This window comes from Denticeps clupeoides, chromosome 10, assembly GCF_900700375.1.
Source record: "Denticeps clupeoides chromosome 10, fDenClu1.1, whole genome shotgun sequence".
NCBI classification, from domain to species: domain Eukaryota; kingdom Metazoa; phylum Chordata; class Actinopteri; order Clupeiformes; family Denticipitidae; genus Denticeps; species Denticeps clupeoides.
The window spans coordinates 8,656,531-8,675,331 of NC_041716.1; the positions used below are offsets into that span (position 1 = coordinate 8,656,531).

An 18,801-nucleotide genomic window follows, 5' to 3' on the forward strand; every position below is an offset into this window, starting at 1 on the left:
AGTCATAGTCAATGTCCTCTTTCTGAGCCACAGCCGACACCAATCTCTTAGAGTAGTTCTTTACTAGGTTGGTTTTGTTCTAGCTGGTCCAAATTTCATGGTTTCCAAGCATGGAAATTCAATTTGAGCACCGCCACAGATTCTCAACAGGATTGACGTCTTGGCTCTGTGTGGGATCCAGGATCTTGGTTTTGGTATCCTTGAGGAACTATTGGACCAATGTCGATGTATGCTTTGAGTCATTGTCTTGTTGGAAGACCCATCAATGACCTAAGCCTAAACTAGGAGCAGATTCTTCTTTTTTCATGATGTCGTGCACTTGAACAAGGCTCCCTGTGCATTAGGATTCAAAACAGCTCAACAGCATGATGCTCCCATCACCATGTTTATCTGTGGGAACTGTGTACCTATGGTTGAAGACCTCTCCCTTTCATTTCCAAGCATAAGCAAAATCCATGTACCCAAACAAAAAAAAAAGTCTCATCAGACCAAAGCACAGACATCCAAAACTGATCTTTACCTTTCAAATGTTCATGGGCAAACCTCAGTCAGGCTCTGATGTGCCACTCTTTGAGTAAAGGGGATCTTCTGGGATGGTGGCCCTGAACCCCACCACAATGGAGAGCCCTCACAACTGTGTTCCTTGAAACACTAATTCCAGAAGAGACCAGGTCAACAACAATCATCATGGCAGATGGACAAGGCTCCTCGTTGACAAGGATTTTCCTTTCCAGAGTTCTTATAATCTAGCATTTATGGCCACGGACTGGTTTGTTTCTTGTACTTGGCAATTATGCAACATACAGCAGTTCTAGTCACTGTGAATGGCTTGGAGATGGCAGTGTAACCTTTCCCCTCTACAATCTTTTTTTCTGAGCTCCAGACTGATTTCCCTTGTCTTTGACATGGTGCCTAACAGTAGTCCTTCTCATGTGTTCAGGTGCCCTGTTCCTGGAGGTCTTTCTATGCAGATTGAATGTTGTTAGGAAGCTAACTGACTGCACAGATGTGGTTTCCAAGCTGATCGGTTAATTACTGTCGGTGTGTTTTAAAAGCAAGCATTCATATTTTTGAGCACCCCCTTTTTAAATATATTTGAAATAAAGCAAGCCTAAAAATTGATTTTATATGACAAGATTTACCAAAAACATCTAAATAGCACTGGTGAATGTATGATTATATCAAGTTTCATCAATGCTGCAAACATAGGGAAGAAGTTTAAAATGTTCCATAATTAATGCTAATAATTTTGGCCTCAACTGTACATAATCTGTTCTTCTTTTGCAGTGGTGTTTATAATATTTAAACTAATAATAATGTTTCTGTCAGATTTTAAACAGACCTCGCCCACCACCTCAGGGCCCTCCATCAACATAAAGAAGAGACGCCATGGAGACGAGGAGTTATTCTACATCCCTGTAAGCCTTGAGCCCTCATGGGCCCACATAATACTGATTTTCTCGTGTGTCCTTGACATGTAGCTCAGCAGAAGGCTATTTATTACAAACCGGATGCATCTGTGTGTGTGCGTTTGTATGTGTGTGGGCCACAGGTGAGGGGCAGGGAAAATTTTGACATCCTGATGAAGATTAAGGACAGTCTGGAGCTGATGGAGCTGGTTCCTCAACAGCTGGTGGAATCCTACAGACAGCAGCAGCAGCAGTTGCTACACCGGCAGTGAGTATACACACTCTCTCACACACACACACACGCTCACACATACCTGTGTCACACGTGCACATTTCAGATTTTTATATACCCACAGACTTTTTCTTTGTTTACATACAGGAGTCATGTGGCTTCCCCATCCTCCTATGGATGTCCACTGTCCAACATGAACAAACTTCACAGCAAGCTGCCCCCTGTCAACCAGCTAGTGGGTCACCAGCCACAGCAGACCGCTGGACCTTCCCCTAGCATGGCCCACATGGGTGAGTCTACAGAAGTGTCAGTGTTTGTGTGTGTCTCTGTTTGTTATGGATCGAGAACCAACCACTGCTTGTGATACTATGTGTTGGAAAAGTGGTGTGTCTTGACCTATTGTTTTTTGCTTCAGGTGCAAACATGCTGGGTGGTCACCATATGCAGACCAACGGTGACCTCAACGGTGGTCACCCCACCCAGACCATGGTTTCAGCATCGCACTGCACACCTCCCCCTCCATATAACCCTGACCCCAGCCTTGTCAGGTACCTCACTTTGCAGTAGTGCTTACACAAACACTCATTAACCTACACTGTGAGCCCTATAATAGACATAGTGTTTTAGGGCAGGTCTGCTGTCTGTAACTTGGAGAGGAGGAGTGACTAACTGCCCGCCCAGCCTGTTTTGTTTGAGTATAATTACTTCTGTCACCTAGAAGACAAACTTCATAAATTATGTTTAAAATTTGAGGATCAAACCAAATACTTGGTTTGATTTTAAGCCTCCCTTGGCAATACATGACATGTGCAACATGTACTACAGGTGTTGCCAGATATGTGTTTGGTTCAGCCCAAAATTGACCACAAATAATGGTAATTAACTACCATGACTGTTGCTGTCTCCTTTCGGCTTCTCAGCCTGACACAACCCTCCCCATTTACCCGGGCATGGGACCGGCACCAACAAGCACATGTTCACATGCGTGCCCAGTTGTTAGGTAAATTAACTGCCCTGATTACTTATGGTCAAATAAAATTCTTTTCAACAAGCAAATATCCCCCAAATATCGAATTTCCCCCAAATATCGAATCCAAATCTCCTCTCTCCAGTCTCGCATTCTCCTGCATTTTTCTCCTAACAATACACCTTGCTAGCAAGCGAGATCTGTGCTATAATAGTTTCAGATCAATATAGGTATATTATTCCCAATGCACTGCATCTTATAAAGCTCAACAAAAACATCCCTGTGTCATGCAAAGTAACATCACATCCTGTATTACTGATGGGAGTGTTTAATCATTTGTGAAAATTTTTTGGTGTTTTGGTGTTTATGACTCATTATATTTGGACTCTGATTATTCGCCCCCATTATTATACTCCCTGTACTGCATATGTATGTCATCTTTTCTGCTGGTCAGAAAAAAAGTCTTGTTTTTGTCAACTGTTAAACTGACTGGAATTTAAAATTACAATTTAAAACCATCTAATTTAAATATAGTAGTACATTTGATAAATTACATATTTACATATATCTAATTTCTACTTTTTTATTATTACTTTTTTTTTTTTTGGTAAATGCATGCCCTTACATTTTTTTAGTCATTTGCACTTTTGACCTTCAATCATTTATCCTTTATATTTAAAATGCTATAAGCATTTTCCTAAGACTGAACTGAACAGTCCAATCAGTATTTGATTTCATTTTTTATGAATAAATATGTTTTTGTTTTTTCTTAATCATCTAGCACTTTTTCAAACAGTGTCTTGTTTTCATGTGCTGAGAAATTGTTTTTTTTTTCATGTTTTGTTCCATTTTTCAGAAATTAAGAGCCATTTCAATAATCTCTCTTTTGTATAAAGCACACAAATGCAAAAGAAAAATGTTGTTACATACTGTATGTAGCAGATTTTCTTACGAGTGTTTTTATAATAAAAAAATTATCAATTGAATAAAATGGTCTTATGAATCATCAATATGGTTGCATGCCTTTTAATTATGATTAGTGTAATTAATATAATTTAATACAGCTGATCATTATTGTTTAATTTGTAAGTTCTGCAATTACAGATATTTAAAACCTGGGTTAAAAAAAATATACATGTATTACTGACTTGTGGGTTGGTGGTGTAGCATAATCTTGTGATTGGTTCAGGCTCCTGCTGCGGCAGAGGTTGCGTGTGGTCTGTATAGGAGCGAGCCGCCCGGTCTCAGTGGGCTTCCTTTTGTTTCCGCACAGTTTTCTGACCAGTCTGGGCTGCCAGAACTACATCGACTATTTTGCCTCACAGGGTCTGCAGAGTATCTACCACCTCCAGGCTCTCTCCATGGAGGTAAACGCCCAGCTCTGTTCTCATGCCCTACACCACCCCTAATGTTTTTTTTTGTTTTTTTTTATGTGAATACCTCACACAATCTCAAAGTTTTGTCTAGTTTGCACAGGACAGCCCTTAAAAAGCTAAATAGCTAAAAATATTAACATTTCTTCAATGCAAAACCTTTATACTTGGTCATCTATTTGCTTTATAAGTGTTGGTTGATGGGTGTCCACCTGATAAATACTGAAGCACTATTTCCTGTACTGCATTGCAGGACCTGGGCACTTTGAAGATCCCGGAGCAGTTCAGACTGGCCATCTGGAGGGGTCTGCAGGACATGAAGCAGAGCCATGACTACGGCCAGCAGCTCATCCGCTCCAGCAGCAACATGGCGGCCATGTCTATCGGGCCCGGCGGCGAACTGCAGCGCCAACGCGTCATGGAGGCCGTGCACTTTCGCGTGCGTCACACCATCACCATCCCCAACCGCGGGGGGGGCCCAGCCCCGGAAGAGTGGGCCGACTTTGGCTTTGATATGCCAGACTGCAAAACGCGCCGCCACTCCATCAAGGAGGAGTTCATGGAGAGCGACATGCACTGAGGCCTGTGCAAGTCTTGGACATCTGTAGCAGTTTCACACTGTCTACAGACTACTGGCATGCAGTCTGAAAACATGGGACACTGTCTTTCATTCTCTGTGGATCCTTTATACTTCCAAAAGTATAAGCACTTCCATAAGCACTTCAATTGCAGACTTTTCTACACCTTCATTTTGCCTGTACAGTCCGCAGGTCTTTTTTTAAATCACTATACATTTACACATATCCTCTACAGAAATAAGTACTAATCTTTACAGATTGGACGTTCAGAGTTAAAGGAAGGTGCTGCGTGTGTAAGTGAGGTTGTGTGTTAAGTTTGTGGTCATATGGTGGAAATGGTATTGTTAATCGTCAAGCACGATAAGGTCCTTACTGGTTTATTTATTACATATTTGTTTTGTATTGTTTCCATGTAAATATGTGTATCTATTGTAAAATATTACATTGTGATTAGGTTAATCATTGGGGTTTTAAATAGCATTTTTGTAAAGGATTTGTGTGAGCAAGGATTCACACAACCGATGTGTTTATTTTTGTGCATCAGGAGAAAACAATATTATTCAGACATAGTCAAGAACACATTGTGGTATTACAGAACTAGAGACACCACCGAGTAAGTGACAGGCCTTTCTCATACAAAACGCATGGTACCATGAATTGCCATATGGAATACAGTAATGAATTGGCGTCCTAAATTCTTTATTATAATCATGAATTAATTACTAATAATTGCAGAGAAGTTGATGAATCAATGACAAATAGCGTCATGGATTCTTGAACACTTCATAAGGTATCCAGATTTGTGCACATCTGTGGTATTTTAAATCATCTTCGTTTTGATAGTAATCGTAATTGTATTTATTTATTTATTTGTATTATTTCGTTTGTTCTGCGCATAACTTACAAATCTAAAAGTTTAAATGTGTCCCCAGAAACTACATAAACAGGCCTTATTAAGTCAATAGAATTGAAATAATTTAGAATTTGTCTCATGCAAAATCCGGAATATCTAGAATAACAATTAATATGTTTATATATCAGAGGCATCTGTAATAAGATAATAGATTATAATTTAAAGCTAGTGATCATTTAGGATTGAAAGATTCATTTATCCCAAACTGTGTTCTTTTTTAGGCTAACATGGCCTTGCAGGTCAAGGTCTTATTAACCAGACCCCAAAGTGGACAATGTATAAATAATTGTGAGGCTTAGACTTTGTTAGTCCCCGTGCTGTGTATCTTGAAAATATATGTTATTACAGGACTTTTTTTGGACTATTACAAGACTTTTAGATTTTATTATCTGAACAATGCAGTGCAGATACATATGCAGCATCAACATTAAATCCACTGAAGGCAGTGGGCCTTGGTAGACTGGGTTAGAGCATGGCCTAAATGCAATTCATGCTGGGTTCACCACAAATCCAGTGACTAAACTGGTCAAGGGAGAACAATCGATGATGATACCATGGCACCCAAGGCTCACCTTGCACAGTGATGAATATCCTTTTTTTCCTATCGAGGAGCTACTATAGAAGAATTTGCTGAAAGCCTTAATTGTGGTAGTGACAGAAATCGTCACATCACACAGCATTAGACTAGAAAGAGAAACCACACTGACCCGTGTTAAGTATGCAGTGCACATTTAAGGGGCATGTGAGCGCTGGAACTGGACCAGGGAACAATGGCTGCAGGTGACCTGATCTGAAGAATCAGCGCTGCATGTACATCATTACCACGAGCAGAGATGCCAGCGGACACAATGTGCAAAATTCTCCCAGGAAACATCGTGTGGATGTTACTTCTAAACTCTAGAGATTTTCCAATTTGTAAAATTTAAACAACTGACTGAACATCCAGATATTGGAACCAGATATTACAGGAGTTGTGTGGAGGGGGTCAGTGTTGTTTTGTGAGCATGGGGGGGGGGGAACTAGACAGCATTATGCAGATGGTTTTAATGTCGTGGATGGTACATGAAATTCATTCAGCCTGGGACCTTTTGGCATTTGGAGAACTTTGCACCAATTATTGGCTACATCATCCGCCCAACAAAAAAATATCCCACATAATAACATTATAATGTACCATGTAATAATCATTGCAATAATATGTAGATTTAATTATAAGACTGGCTAAAATCAGTATTATGTCTTTTTAAGATGTATAAAGTAGACTGTAATTTTCCTTTACTATTCTGGGAATGTTGATGTGTCAAAATGTTTTGTATAAAAATGTAATATCATTACCGTTTATATCAACATTAAGAAAAAAAACAAGAGATGTGCTCATGCTTTCATTTTTGTGTAGTGTTCTTTTCTCATATGTTTCGAACATAAAAATGTGCATGGCATAAACGAGCTTTTAATTGATTCCCTTGGTACATTTAGTCTCATGGAAACTGTACGTCTGCTTTTTATTATTTTTTTTTTTGCTTTCGGCACGGATCGGGTTCACGTCGGAACGTGGAAATGCGCGATTCTTTCACAGCGCCACCTTGCGGAGGCAAGTTAAGGCTCGTGAGCTGAACCTCCGAACGTCGTTCGTGGTCTCAGAAAAATCCATTTGGTTTTAAAGAGGGGGTCCGAGTAGTCTGCCCACCACTGGACGCAGCGGTGGGCCCAGCCTATTCGAACCGACGGTGGACGAGTTTAAGATTCTGCGTTCGATTGCTTGCGCCTGCCGAGTTTCTGTCGCGGCCGTACGGAAGTACTGACGTGTTCACGCAGCGGCCGCACTAGCGGTAGTCGGGTATCGCCGAGAGTGACACAGCGGCAGCACCGGGTAAGAGGAACGCGTCCTCTGTCGTTTAGGCCTCTGTAAGACGCGCTTTGTGCCTCGAGGCTTTGAGCGCATGTTGTTTGTCGACCGTGACGTGCTCTTTTGTTTCACGGCAACGCACCCGAATCCAAGATGTGGAAGAGCGTAGCTCGCGGTGCCTGCTAGCCCTTTTCCAGAACGATATTTTTGCCCGGAAGTGAGTTGTCCTCTTGTCGCGGTCGTTGCTGGGAGTTGTAGTTCTTTGGCAGCCACACTTGCCACTGTTCCAATTAGACAGGGCGAGCGAATGAACTACACTATCCGGGTTTCTGGTATAAACATTAACCGTTTAAATACCAATGTCCATTGTGGGTGGTATACTTAGTGAAACGGCTGGATTTATCGCCAGCTCAAACCAAGGCGAGAAAATAGTCTGTGTGATTGGTGCTTTACATTCTCGGCTTGTCACGTTTTTGCTCAGACATCATAGCTACTTCCTAAAAGCTAGCTCTTGGCTAAATGCTCTTTCATCAATTCCGGCGACAACCCAGTGGCTAATCAATAAAAACTAGCTTAACACATTCGGTGGCTTCAACACGTCCATTGCGTCGCACATTTTGCAGTGTTTACAATTTTCTGACTTGTCACTTTATGGCGTTTTTCTTGCCACGTACCGACAGGATTAGCATATCTCACGTCAGGTTTCAGATTCGTCTGACTAGCTCGTTAGACCAGAACGCGTATATTGATCAACACATCAGCCGGTTAACCTACTGCTGCGACGGAAAACTGGCTGCCTACCTGCCTATAACGCTGGGCTCGGTGCATCGTTGGAGCAGACCGTGCAGGGAGCTGGTTAAACTTGTAAACGTGATGTGCAGCTCGACGGCTAGCCACCCGACGCTCTACCATGAACAGCAGCAAATACAAAATACACGAATCCCCGCTCTTTCATAGTTATAAAACAGGGGTGTAATTAACTTTTTTAAGGGGGTTACCGGTGGTTTTACCTATTGGTTCATATGGTTGAATCTTTCGGGTTTTTTTTTATCTATGGGTCACATAACCCATGTTACTATTGGTAATGTTTGTGCTGTTTTGCAGTGATATGTATAACTACTCTACGATTACATTTGAAGACATTCTAGAGCAAATGAATGATTGATTGAGGATGATCTTACATCTGACTGTCATTCTCTCCCACAGACAGAATGTCAGAAGGAGACAGTACCGGCGAAGCAATCCATGGGAAGCCCTCAGCGATTGGACGCTTTTTCACGAACCTTGGACAGGTCAGAATGCAGTGTTGCGATGGCGAGCCATGTAAAACGGATCTTTGGAACAATTATGTGATGTCTTTGGCTTTTGTTTTGTCTGTTGTGGGTTTGTGTTTTCCAGGTTTATCAGTCATGGTTAGATAAGTCAACGCCGTTCTCATCGGTGCGGTGGGCTGCCACGCTTCTACTGACTGCCATCTACATGATAAGAGTCTACATACTGCAGGTCTGACTGTTCTGTTCACACTGTATATTTGAGCATTGTATGGTCAAGGCTTGGGACAATTTGTAAATTGTTTAGTTTTAAAGTCATGTTCTGCAATGCCATGTTCCGCAGGGTTGGTACATAGTCACATACGCTCTGGGAATCTACCATCTCAACCTCTTCATTGCTTTCCTCTCGCCAAAAGTGGATCCTTCGCTACTGGATGACGCAGGTAATCTTGAGGTTGGGGACGTGTTCTGTTACTGTGTCACCATATGATTGCAGCCACCCCTGATTGGCTGTAGACATGCTGTGTATGAGGGGTCCTTGTTCGACTTACAGGAGAGACAAAGAGCGAAAAGTGTTCATTGTTCATTTTTGTGTTGTTGCGGTAATTGCAGCATTTAAAATGTGTTTGTGTTTTATTGTGTGTTGCTAAGTATAGCCAAATAATGGTCTCCAGTGCTTTTCAAATTTAAAGGTTTAATTTTTCTTCTTTTCAGATGAGGGACCAGCGTTGCCCACAAAACAAAATGAGGAATTTCGGCCTTTCATCAGGAGATTGCCTGAATTCAAATTCTGGTGAGTTGCATTGCTGTGATTAATTATCTAGTGGCTTGCATTTGTACCGCATTATGTATGTTTTTTTTCTGCATTTTGTTTCTTTTTGTAACATGTTTGCGGTAATGTGGTGATTTTTCCATTTATAGGCATTCTGCAACAAAAGGCATCGTCATTGCAATGATTTGTACATTCTTTGAAGCCTTCAATGTGCCCGTGTTCTGGCCCATACTTGTAATGTACTTCATCATGCTGTTCTGCATCACTATGAAGAGACAAATCAAGGTATGCATTCTTACTACTGTGTGCAAGTGGCAGATAATTCCTGATGTGCATCACTCAGATGGATTATGTCTCACTTTTTATGTTTGTTTCCCCCCCCTCACAGCACATGATTAAGTACAGATACCTGCCCTTCACACATGGGAAGAGGACGTACAGAGGCAAGGAAGACACAGGGAAAGCATTTGCTAGTTAAAAAACAAAAAATCACCACCCCCCCACATTAATTAAACTAAATGATGACCAATGGTGCGTAAAGAAAAAGATTGAAGAGTTTTTGCTTTGTTTTTAAATGAGATTAAAAACTGAAAGGAAAAATAGTTTTGATCCATGATGACCTTGGGGTGTAACCATTTGGATCTTCTTTTTTTCTGGGATGTGCGCATCTTCCTGCCTTTGGTGTGCCTCTGGGCTGTCAAGTTTTTTTTTTTTTTTTTTTTTTTTTTTTTTTAAATCATGTTTGGAAACAGTTTTTTGGGGTGACTAGGGTACAGCCTTTGCCTTGTAACCCTAGGGGGGGGGGGGGCTCTACATTACTGTTATAATATAAATGCACCATTGTGTCCCCACGAAAATCCATTAATCATTGTTTAGATCAATAATTTGCATACCTTTTGCATTCACTGTTCATATATGGATACAACTACTCAGCAACAGGATCAGAATATAATATCAAAGTGTTCACCTCATTAGATTAGGTAATTCGACAAGGGTGATAATTGTGGTCCTTGTGTTATTTTTCTTAAAGCAATGCCATATGACAATATCACATGCAGATTTGGTTTAACCCTTCCTAAAACAGGCTAACATTTTTAAACCAGTATTTAATTGTACATTATTTCCATGCCGGTAGTACATAACTCACATCTAGATGTCCCACCCCTTCCTTTGTTTAGATGCAGCGGTGAAAACTATTTATTGTTATTTTTTTTAAAAGCCTGGGCTCGTTCCATGAAAGCATAGTGCATTAAAGCGCAGAGTTCTGTCTATATTCTGTGATTTGTTTAATCATTCCATCAAAAATGTTTCTTTGTTTCTTTCTCTTCTCTTGCAGAGGAAACATGTGATCATTGAGTGCTTTAAATAATACATATGGATGGAGAGGGTTGGCATCAAGAAATTTTAGGGGGTTGGGGGGGATTTTTTTTTTTTTTTTTTTATTAATTGGTGATTATTATGACACTGTAACAAGCAGTATGGATCATACCTGAAGGAGCAACAGTTCCTATCACAGTGCACCACATTTGAGGATGGCTTTTATAAATCTATAAATATTTTAACAGTTAAAATATTTTGATCTCCTTCAGGCAGAATTGTTTTTCAATGCATTCTGTGTCATGAAGAAGTCATGTGTGTGACTGAATGCAAGGGTTGTCATGGAACAAATTGCATGTGGCTGGTTTTCTTGTACTCATGGCAAAAACAAACAAAAAAAAAAACTTTAAAGTGTATTTTTTTTCCTCACTCCAATGTTATTAAAGATGGTGTCCCTTCATATCAGAACTACAAAAGTGTGCATTTTGAAGGTGAAATCCATTGTTATTCAAATATAATGTGTCAAGAAAGGACTCGGCTCATTCAATGCGGGGAAACTCCGTATGGCGTTTGTTTTAATAAACCAATTTACAATACAAATAGACAAGAAAGATCTATTAACTGGAAGCAGTTAAGCGGTTGATTCTTCAGTTAATTTAAAAGCTCCTTTACTAAATTAGCTTTCCAAAACAAATTTTGGACATGGACTTTAGGAGCCGTGGCACTTCATTAGTTATTGTGTTGAAAGTTTTAGATTGTAAAAGAAAGTCAATCCCGCACACACTGAGCAGTTTTGCAAATGCAAAAATGAGATAAGTCGCATGCAATCGGTGATTCATTCGAATGAATGGCACCAGTCCTGAAATCTGTGGTATGTGTTTGCATACATGTGCCACCAGATCAAAATATTAAGGTCAATGTCAAGTTTTTTGTTCTCACATTTGACTGAACCATGCAAAAAGGCTTTGGTTCTTTTGTTGAGCAGTGTAATGATGCATGCATTAGTAAATGCAAAGTTGTATGTGGAGGCTCATTAAATTCCCCCGATCACGCACATGAATCAGCCAGAAATCACTGGCTCTGCACCACAGGGCAGACGCAATGCAACGGGTCGCTTTTCATGTGTTTCTTCTTGCCCATTGGCATCACATTTTCTTTCAAACTGGGTGCCAGGCTTCAGAATTCACCCTACCTGGTGAATATTTGCTGGGAGGACTTTTCCCTATGCACTATCCTGAGAAGACTCAAGTCTACACTAAAGAGCCAGAGGCTTTGGTCTGTGCTCGGTAAGTACAAGGATGCATATTTACATTAAAAGAATACTATCGAGTGTCTGGAGATGGTGCTCTTCGGGAAAAATGTCCATGGTGAGGAAGATGAACCTACCGTCATCCTAATGCAAATCATCAACACCCTCTTAATAAGAAACGGTTTAATGATGTTATTTGATGCATTTTTGAGATGAGATGATCAATGTGGGACGCATATAAATAAATGGCTGATGAATTTATTTTTCTCCCTTTTGTTTTGGATCAGTGAGCCACTCTATTTGCAAGGCTATCAGATATTTCAGGTGATGAGATTCGCCGTGGAGCAGATTAACAATTCCACAGCCATCCTCCCCAATGTCACCCTCGGCTACGATATCTTTGACCACTGTTCGGATGCAGAGAACTTCCCTTCCCTCCTTCAGTTCTTCTCACAAAATGGATCAATTAAAGTCCGAACATCTTACAATATGTACCAGCCTAAAGTGATTGGTTTCACAGGTCCATTAAGCAGCACTGAAAGTATGACTGCAGCACCCCTCTTTATGATGGACCTGATACCAATGGTAAATGTGGTTATCCAATCATATTACTGTGTTGTTAGTAAAAGTAAGCAGAGTGTGTTGCACACTCTTTCATCTCTCTGTCTCTTGTGCTCTTGTGCAGATTGGATATGCAGCCACCAGCAATGCATTCAGTGATAAATGGAAATATCCATCATTTTTACGGACTGTGCCCAGTAACCGAGAGCAGATTAAGTTAATAATCTATATCATCCAGCACTTTGGCTGGAACTGGGTTGCGTTCATTGGGAGCAAAGACGAGTACTCCGAGAACGCCTTGAAACTTTTCTATTCAATGATCGGGAAAACCAACATCTGCCTGGCCTACCAAGAGCTGCTCACAGATTCATCCAAACACAACGTCACATTGTACAATATCAACAGGATGAACATAAATGTCATCATTGTTTTCACTGAAAACTTTATCCAATCAGCCATACAGTTCAAGGTCCAAGATAAAGTGTGGATTGCCAGTGACGCTTGGTCCATGGACCCGAATCTATCTAAGCTGAAGGGAATAAACAAGGTCGGCACAATCTTCGGAGTGACAACAAAAATGATTACCATACCTGGGTTCAGCGAGTTTGTCTACAAGTCACAAGAACAAAGTGACTGTGCGGCCTGTGACAGCAATCCCGACCTTTTGGATCAAGCCTTTTGCAACCAGGATTGTGAGAACTGTACCACTTTACATGCAGCAAATATTATCAATCAAAGTCCAATATATTCCTTTCCCGTTTACGCTGCCATTTATGCAATGGCGAATGCATTACATAATGCCCTCAGCTGCAGTGAGACAGGATGCAACAAGTCTCAGACAATATACCCCTACATGGTAAGCGTCTAACTAAGGACTACAGCTTAAGGGTTTAAGGGTTTCAGCCAAATGTTTTCCCAGTTAATTTCTTTTTAATAACCAGTATGAAAAACAGATTGTATTTGTGGTGGTGTTTTTTTGTCTGCTCCTTCCAGATTCTTCAAGAGATTAAAAAGTTGAATTTCAGCTTGCTTGGCCAGTATGTGACGTTCGATGCAGAAAACGAACCTCCAGCATCTTTCACAATCTTGCTGTGGCGCACAGACATGAAGCCTGTCGTGTTTCAGACTATCGGCACATACGAAACCCAACCAGTCTTCAACTTCACCATATATGATGAACAGATAATGTGGCACAAAAATCGAACAGTAGGTTACGTGACAAACTTATCAATCAAACGAATTAATTACTTTCAAATTTGGTGACGCTGAGGGCACCATTTTCAGACTGGTGCTAAGTGCAGTGCTTAGCATGGGGCGTGTTTGATAGTGTAAGACAACTCCATATATAATAAATAGCAACAACCAAAAAATACAATCCTTTTATATATTTATTGATGGTCACTTGCTTAAATCATTAGTATGATTGATAGCTTTCAATTATCCTCTAATTGTCATCAACAATCATGTTATGGGTGACAAGTAGTTTAAACATCAACAAATTGGTAGTTGGAACAAAAGTTTAGTTAACTTTCACGTGGTTTTTTTTCAAGATTCCTGTACTAGCAAACAGTACTCGGCCACTAAACATACTACTCATAATGTTGAGAAATGAACTCTTTTGCTATTTTAAAGGTGCCATTTGCCAATTGCTCGGCTGAATGTAAGCCAGGTTTCGTTCGAAAGCAGGATGGGCTGCAGAGGTGCTGTTTCCAGTGTGTGGAGTGTGGCATTAATTACTATGCGAACCAAACAGGTAAACACCCTGCAACCATCAAAAACACGTAAAAGGCACAGAAACGTGACATTAATATTGACAGCATCCCCCCTTACTATTAATGCTAGTTGGCACGGTAGTGCTTTCTTACACTGCCAGAGGAGGGTGGACAAGATAAGAGACGTCCTGCATGTCATCGGCATGCAAGGCAGGAAGTGTTTGCTACAGCTTTCAAACGTAGAATTTGTCAAGCAGACGTTAATAGGTGTATGTGGTCCACTACTTCCTCTTTGTTTCGGCTTCATTGTGGTGTATATATGTGGAAATATTCCAAATGCAGTTTTATCCGTACCTGTTCTGAGAGGACCTGTTCTGTCTCTCCCCAGTTGACCTGTACACATGCCTGAAGTGCCAGGAAGACGAGTGGTCCACCGAACGAAGCAGCGCCTGTATAAAGCGCTCGGTAGAGTACCTCCATTTCAATGAGCCTTTGTCCATCATGATCATGGTCTCTGCTACCGTCTTCATCCTGCTCGTGATCACAGTGAGCATCCTGTTTGCGTACAATTACAACACCCCGGTGGTCCGCTCCGCCGGGGGCAGCATGTGCTTCCTCATGCTGGGCAGCCTGGGTCTGTCATCGCTCAGTGTGTTCTTCTACTTCGGGAAGCCTCAGCCTGTGGACTGTGCCTTGAGGAACATGCTGTTCATCTATTTCTACACCGTCTGTCTCGCCTGTCTTGGGGTGCGCTCCTTCCAGATCGTCTGCATTTTCAAGATGGCCGCTAAGTTCCCCAAGGTGCACACATGGTGGGTGAAGCACAATGGCCAGTGGCTGGTCATCATTGGTATCACCGTTGTTCAGACCATCATTTGCACGGTCTGGATGTCGGTCGATCGGCCCATGCCGCAAAAGGACACCGAATCTTTTAGGGACAAAATGCTACTGAATTGTGACCGGCAGACTATGTCCTTCATGCCCATTACTCTCTCTTTTACGTGGTTCCTCAGTTTTCTCTGCTTCTGTTTTTCATACATGGGCACTGACCTGCCCAAAAACTACAACGAGGCCAAAGCCATAACCTTCAGCCTACTTCTGTTCTATGTGAGTTGGATTGTAAATTTCACTACTTTCCTGATGTCCAAAGACAAGTATGTGCAGCTGGTGGATGCAGCCGCTGAGCTGTTCAGTGCGTACGGCATCCTCTTCAGCTACTTCCTCCCCAAGTCGTACATCATAGTCTTCGAGCCGCAAAAGAACACACAAGAGTTCTTTCAATCGAGCATTCAGAGTTACACGCAAACCATTAGCAGGATGTAGGTGGCAAAAATGTGAACCGTGAACTATAGTACGGGGTATATGCACATTTACCATCATACTGCTCATTTTCGGCACATCATGTTCTTATTTAGATGCAAATATTTAGGCAAACCCAGTCCTTATTTGTATTGTGGCTTCACACTGGTTTTAACTGCCAAATATTGCCATTTAGTTCACATTTCAGCCACACAGGGGCGATGGTACGTTGATCTGAAATGCTGATTCAAATGTATTGATAAATGTCTCTGACTTTCTCTTAAATGCTGCTGCAATGCATTTAAAAATTCTGAGCTTTAAATATATTAAAGACAATTTCAATCTGTGTGGCTGCATGTGGCTGCATTGTGTTTGGATGTCACATTGGAATAGTGCATTACTATTTTGTTAGTTATTATACCTGCTATAAATACCCAGTGATTTCCCATTCCCATTGTTTGCTTGTGTTAACTAGGCAATAAGAAAATCACACTTTTAACTACATGTAAACATAGTAATGAAACCTGTTAGGTGCAAGAGATACAATGTCTGATGATGCAAGAATCTGGCATAAAGACATTTTTATGGAAGCAGTTTGTAAAAACACCAACCTTCTTTGGGAGAGGATATTCCTGGACCTCATGGATATGATCTCTCTGAGGAAAAAAGGTTGGGGGTGGGGTGGTATTGGCCTAGTGGGTAACACACTCGCCTATGAACCAGAAGACCCAGGTTCAAATCCCGCTTACTACCATTGTGTCCCTGAGCAAGACACTAAGTTGCTCCAGGGGGGGACTGTCCCTGTAACTACTGATTGTAAGTCGCTCTGGATAAGGCCGTCTGATAAATGCTGTAAAATGTAAATGTACATGTTATGAATATCCATGGAAAACCCTATAGGTGCTAACTCACTGCATTATGGGAAAGTCGTTGTTCTCTTCCACATCCAGAGGGCAGTGTAGCTCAGCATGAGCTAGAAAATGGAGGGCAACCTACCTTCTTGCTGCTTTCTTATAACAGCAGTCGTGTGCCTTTGACCTCTACCTCAGCTACCCACTTTAACATCGTATTGGTAAAGTGTCTTTCTGTCATGGTTTTGACTCCTGCTGTGTGCGCCAGTCTGGAGTTTCATGTTGTCCATGTCGTGGTCCTAATTCATGACTGCGTACACCTGATGTCCTGCTGTGTCCCTGCCGCCATGACACATAATATACACTTACTTTGATGCAAAGTGATCACAATTTTGTTTTGAAAAGTGAAAAAAAATTCTAGTACTATGTTGATACTAGCAATTTGCTAAATGTGAGTAGAAATGTCATTTCTATTTATGATGGGGTTCTTGGGGGTATGTTAATGCTGCTTGCCCTGCCTGATTACTTGTAACCCCATTTTGGTATATGTCAGTTTGAGAACAACATCATGAATAGCAAGAATCTCAGACTATGGTGAGTATGGTGGTCTTTTGAAAAAATGTCAGAATGTGGATGGGCTTGAGATTTGAGTGTATTGCCAATTAGTTGAAATCATACATTACTATGTATAACAAAGGCCACTTTATTTGCTGTTGAATTTCATATGAATAATATTTTTTACACACAAAAATTATATTGGAAAAAAAATGGTGATTTGGTGATGGTGATTGAGTAATATAGGACATATTTTTAGATAAGGAGGAAAAAAATGACGATTCACAAATTTCACAATAGGAACACGTCAAAACTCCTTTTATCTGACCTAATCACTGTTTTGGACATTTGCAGTGAATTTCTCCAGAACGCTGTTGACACACTTATCTAAATGTATGTGGGAGGTTTTGTTTTGCAGTGTCCATGGCTGTCTGTGCCCTTCACTGGTAAAAGCATAGACTGCATTCTTTTTCAAACACAATTCCTCTTCACTGTAAAGATAAAACCTAATAGCAATGAACTCAAGGTCATCGCAGTCAGAACAAGTATGTGGGTGAAACCAGAACAGTGACTGACCAAATACAAAGGCACAATTCATTCCAAGGAAGGACCAAGTCTAAAGTTAAATAAAGGAAATCAAAAACAAAAGAATAATAGCTGATTGTTCTGTAGTTGTGGTTCCGTCAACAGAGATAATGACTCTCCAAGTCTATAGAATAATCTGATGAAAGAACGAGTCACAGAAGATCTTAATGAAAAAAATAGATGAGCGAAAACAGGGGCTGTTCAGGTTCTTTGCTGTCATGCAACCATTAAGTAATCATGATTATGAAACAAAATCTGATGTTTGCGCATGTTGGGTACTGCTTACCTTTCCAGTAAAGCCTGTGTATCTGTGGCATTTCCTGGGAACCACGGTATTCTTAGGAAGCATAACTTTAGGATTAAGATACTGTGCTTGGAATGCATCCGGTATGACATCTAAAGGGATTGCATATTTGATTATCGAAGCAATTATAATGAATTATTGACCAATTGTCTGTGATTATTTGTTGGTAGTTGAAAACAGTGTTCTTATTTTTTCCCTCTTTGCAGTACACTAAAGTCTACAACAATGAGTGTCAATATGATTTCACAGCTATTCCTAATAATGTAATAGGTTTCCTTGTTAATATTAATTAGCATAGAATTATTTGAACGGTTTATTAATTAATCTATTTAATACATTTGTTTAATTAGACCTTGTATCTGTTGCAATTCACAACTTATCTTACACTAGATGTCAAATGTGAATAGTAATTTTATCAATTATTTATATGTATACAATTTGTAATCAAGCAGTAGTTAATTTATTTATTTATGCATACATTCAAGAGATTCTCTTGAGGGAATACTGTCAGTTTAATTTTCACAGACTACGTATAACACGACGCTTTTTTCCAGGTCATAAGAACCTGCTTTTAACAGTCCTTGATTTCATCCAGAAAATGTAATAACTGGCCATTTTAACGATTGTGTCCTTTCATGTCTTTCACGTTTTTATCTCACACAGTTTCTGTGTAAAGGTGCCAAGGTCTCAGGTGATATGACACTATAAATAAAGGCAGCAGACATGTTACATCACACCTCTTGCCGCTATATATGAAGTCACAAACAGATTGCTTTTCAGGGAGCATCCCAAATGATCAGTACTGCACACATCTGAAAATAGGTATGCAGGATTCTTGCAAACCCTGAAGGGGAAAAATGCCATACTGACATGATACGGCATGTCTTTTACAAGCATGAGAGTTCACACAGAGGTCACCTCTGATAGACCACAGTAGGTAAACAGTTCACCTCCTTAACCCTTTAAAAATTCCAAGGGGTTGCAGGCAGTGCATTCGATAGTATGTA

At 40.6% G+C, this 18,801-nt stretch overlaps 3 protein-coding genes across 8 annotated transcripts in view; all 3 read left to right on the forward strand.

Moving 5' to 3' along the window:
• tp73 (tumor protein p73) overlaps positions 1–6,660 on the forward strand; it is a 28,977-nt gene extending 22,317 nt beyond the window's left edge. For 2 of the 3 annotated variants that reach the window (XM_028992563.1, XM_028992565.1), the window contains 6 exons: positions 1,330–1,418; positions 1,553–1,677; positions 1,789–1,931; positions 2,057–2,189; positions 3,882–3,975; positions 4,235–4,561. In XM_028992563.1, coding sequence (XP_028848396.1) covers positions 1,330–1,418; positions 1,553–1,677; positions 1,789–1,931; positions 2,057–2,189; positions 3,882–3,975; positions 4,235–4,561 — 911 coding nt within the window. Of the gene's footprint in view, positions 1–1,329; positions 1,419–1,552; positions 1,678–1,788; positions 1,932–2,056; positions 2,190–3,881; positions 3,976–4,234 lie in introns of all 3 variants that reach the window. The other variant, XM_028992564.1, reaches the window with a different exon arrangement.
• A 465-nt stretch (positions 6,661–7,125) lies between these two features.
• On the forward strand, positions 7,126–11,138 carry rer1 (retention in endoplasmic reticulum sorting receptor 1). 4 transcript variants are annotated; one of them, XM_028993320.1, is made up of 8 exons: positions 7,126–7,342; positions 8,525–8,610; positions 8,717–8,821; positions 8,933–9,032; positions 9,304–9,382; positions 9,511–9,646; positions 9,750–9,804; positions 10,698–11,138. In XM_028993320.1, the coding sequence occupies exons 2-8, from the start codon at positions 8,530–8,532 to the stop codon at positions 10,715–10,717; spliced, it is 576 nt and encodes a 191-aa protein (XP_028849153.1). In that variant the 5' UTR covers positions 7,126–7,342; positions 8,525–8,529; the 3' UTR covers positions 10,718–11,138. The 4 variants fall into 4 exon arrangements, 3 of the variants coding, with proteins under 3 accessions (XP_028849153.1, XP_028849150.1, XP_028849152.1); XR_003751020.1 differs by having other exon boundaries at positions 7,217–7,342; positions 9,750–9,892; XM_028993317.1 differs by lacking the exon at positions 10,698–11,138 and having other exon boundaries at positions 7,217–7,342; positions 9,750–10,067.
• Positions 11,139–11,224: 86 nt separating this feature from the next.
• Positions 11,225–15,523, forward strand: LOC114797976 (taste receptor type 1 member 1-like). The gene is made up of 6 exons (XM_028993321.1): positions 11,225–11,964; positions 12,215–12,512; positions 12,613–13,344; positions 13,482–13,694; positions 14,121–14,241; positions 14,589–15,523. The coding sequence occupies exons 1-6, from the start codon at positions 11,780–11,782 to the stop codon at positions 15,521–15,523; spliced, it is 2,484 nt and encodes an 827-aa protein (XP_028849154.1). The 5' UTR covers positions 11,225–11,779.
• The last annotated feature ends 3,278 nt before the right edge of the window (positions 15,524–18,801 follow it).

What these genes read in the sequence shown, in the direction of transcription:
- rer1 (XM_028993317.1), top strand. Translation starts at nt 8,530, where the DNA reads ATGTCAGAAGGAGACAGTACCGGCGAAGCAATCCATGGGAAGCCCTCA. An exon ending in TTTTCACGAACCTTGGACAG is followed by an intron (nt 8,611 to 8,716) that starts GTCAGAATGCAG and finishes TGTGTTTTCCAG; the next exon opens with GTTTATCAGTCATGGTTAGA. An exon ending in TAAGAGTCTACATACTGCAG is followed by an intron (nt 8,822 to 8,932) that starts GTCTGACTGTTC and finishes CATGTTCCGCAG; the next exon opens with GGTTGGTACATAGTCACATA.
- LOC114797976 (XM_028993321.1), top strand. Translation starts at nt 11,780, where the DNA reads ATGCAACGGGTCGCTTTTCATGTGTTTCTTCTTGCCCATTGGCATCAC. An exon ending in TGATGGACCTGATACCAATG is followed by an intron (nt 12,513 to 12,612) that starts GTAAATGTGGTT and finishes GCTCTTGTGCAG; the next exon opens with ATTGGATATGCAGCCACCAG. An exon ending in TGTGGCACAAAAATCGAACA is followed by an intron (nt 13,695 to 14,120) that starts GTAGGTTACGTG and finishes GCTATTTTAAAG; the next exon opens with GTGCCATTTGCCAATTGCTC.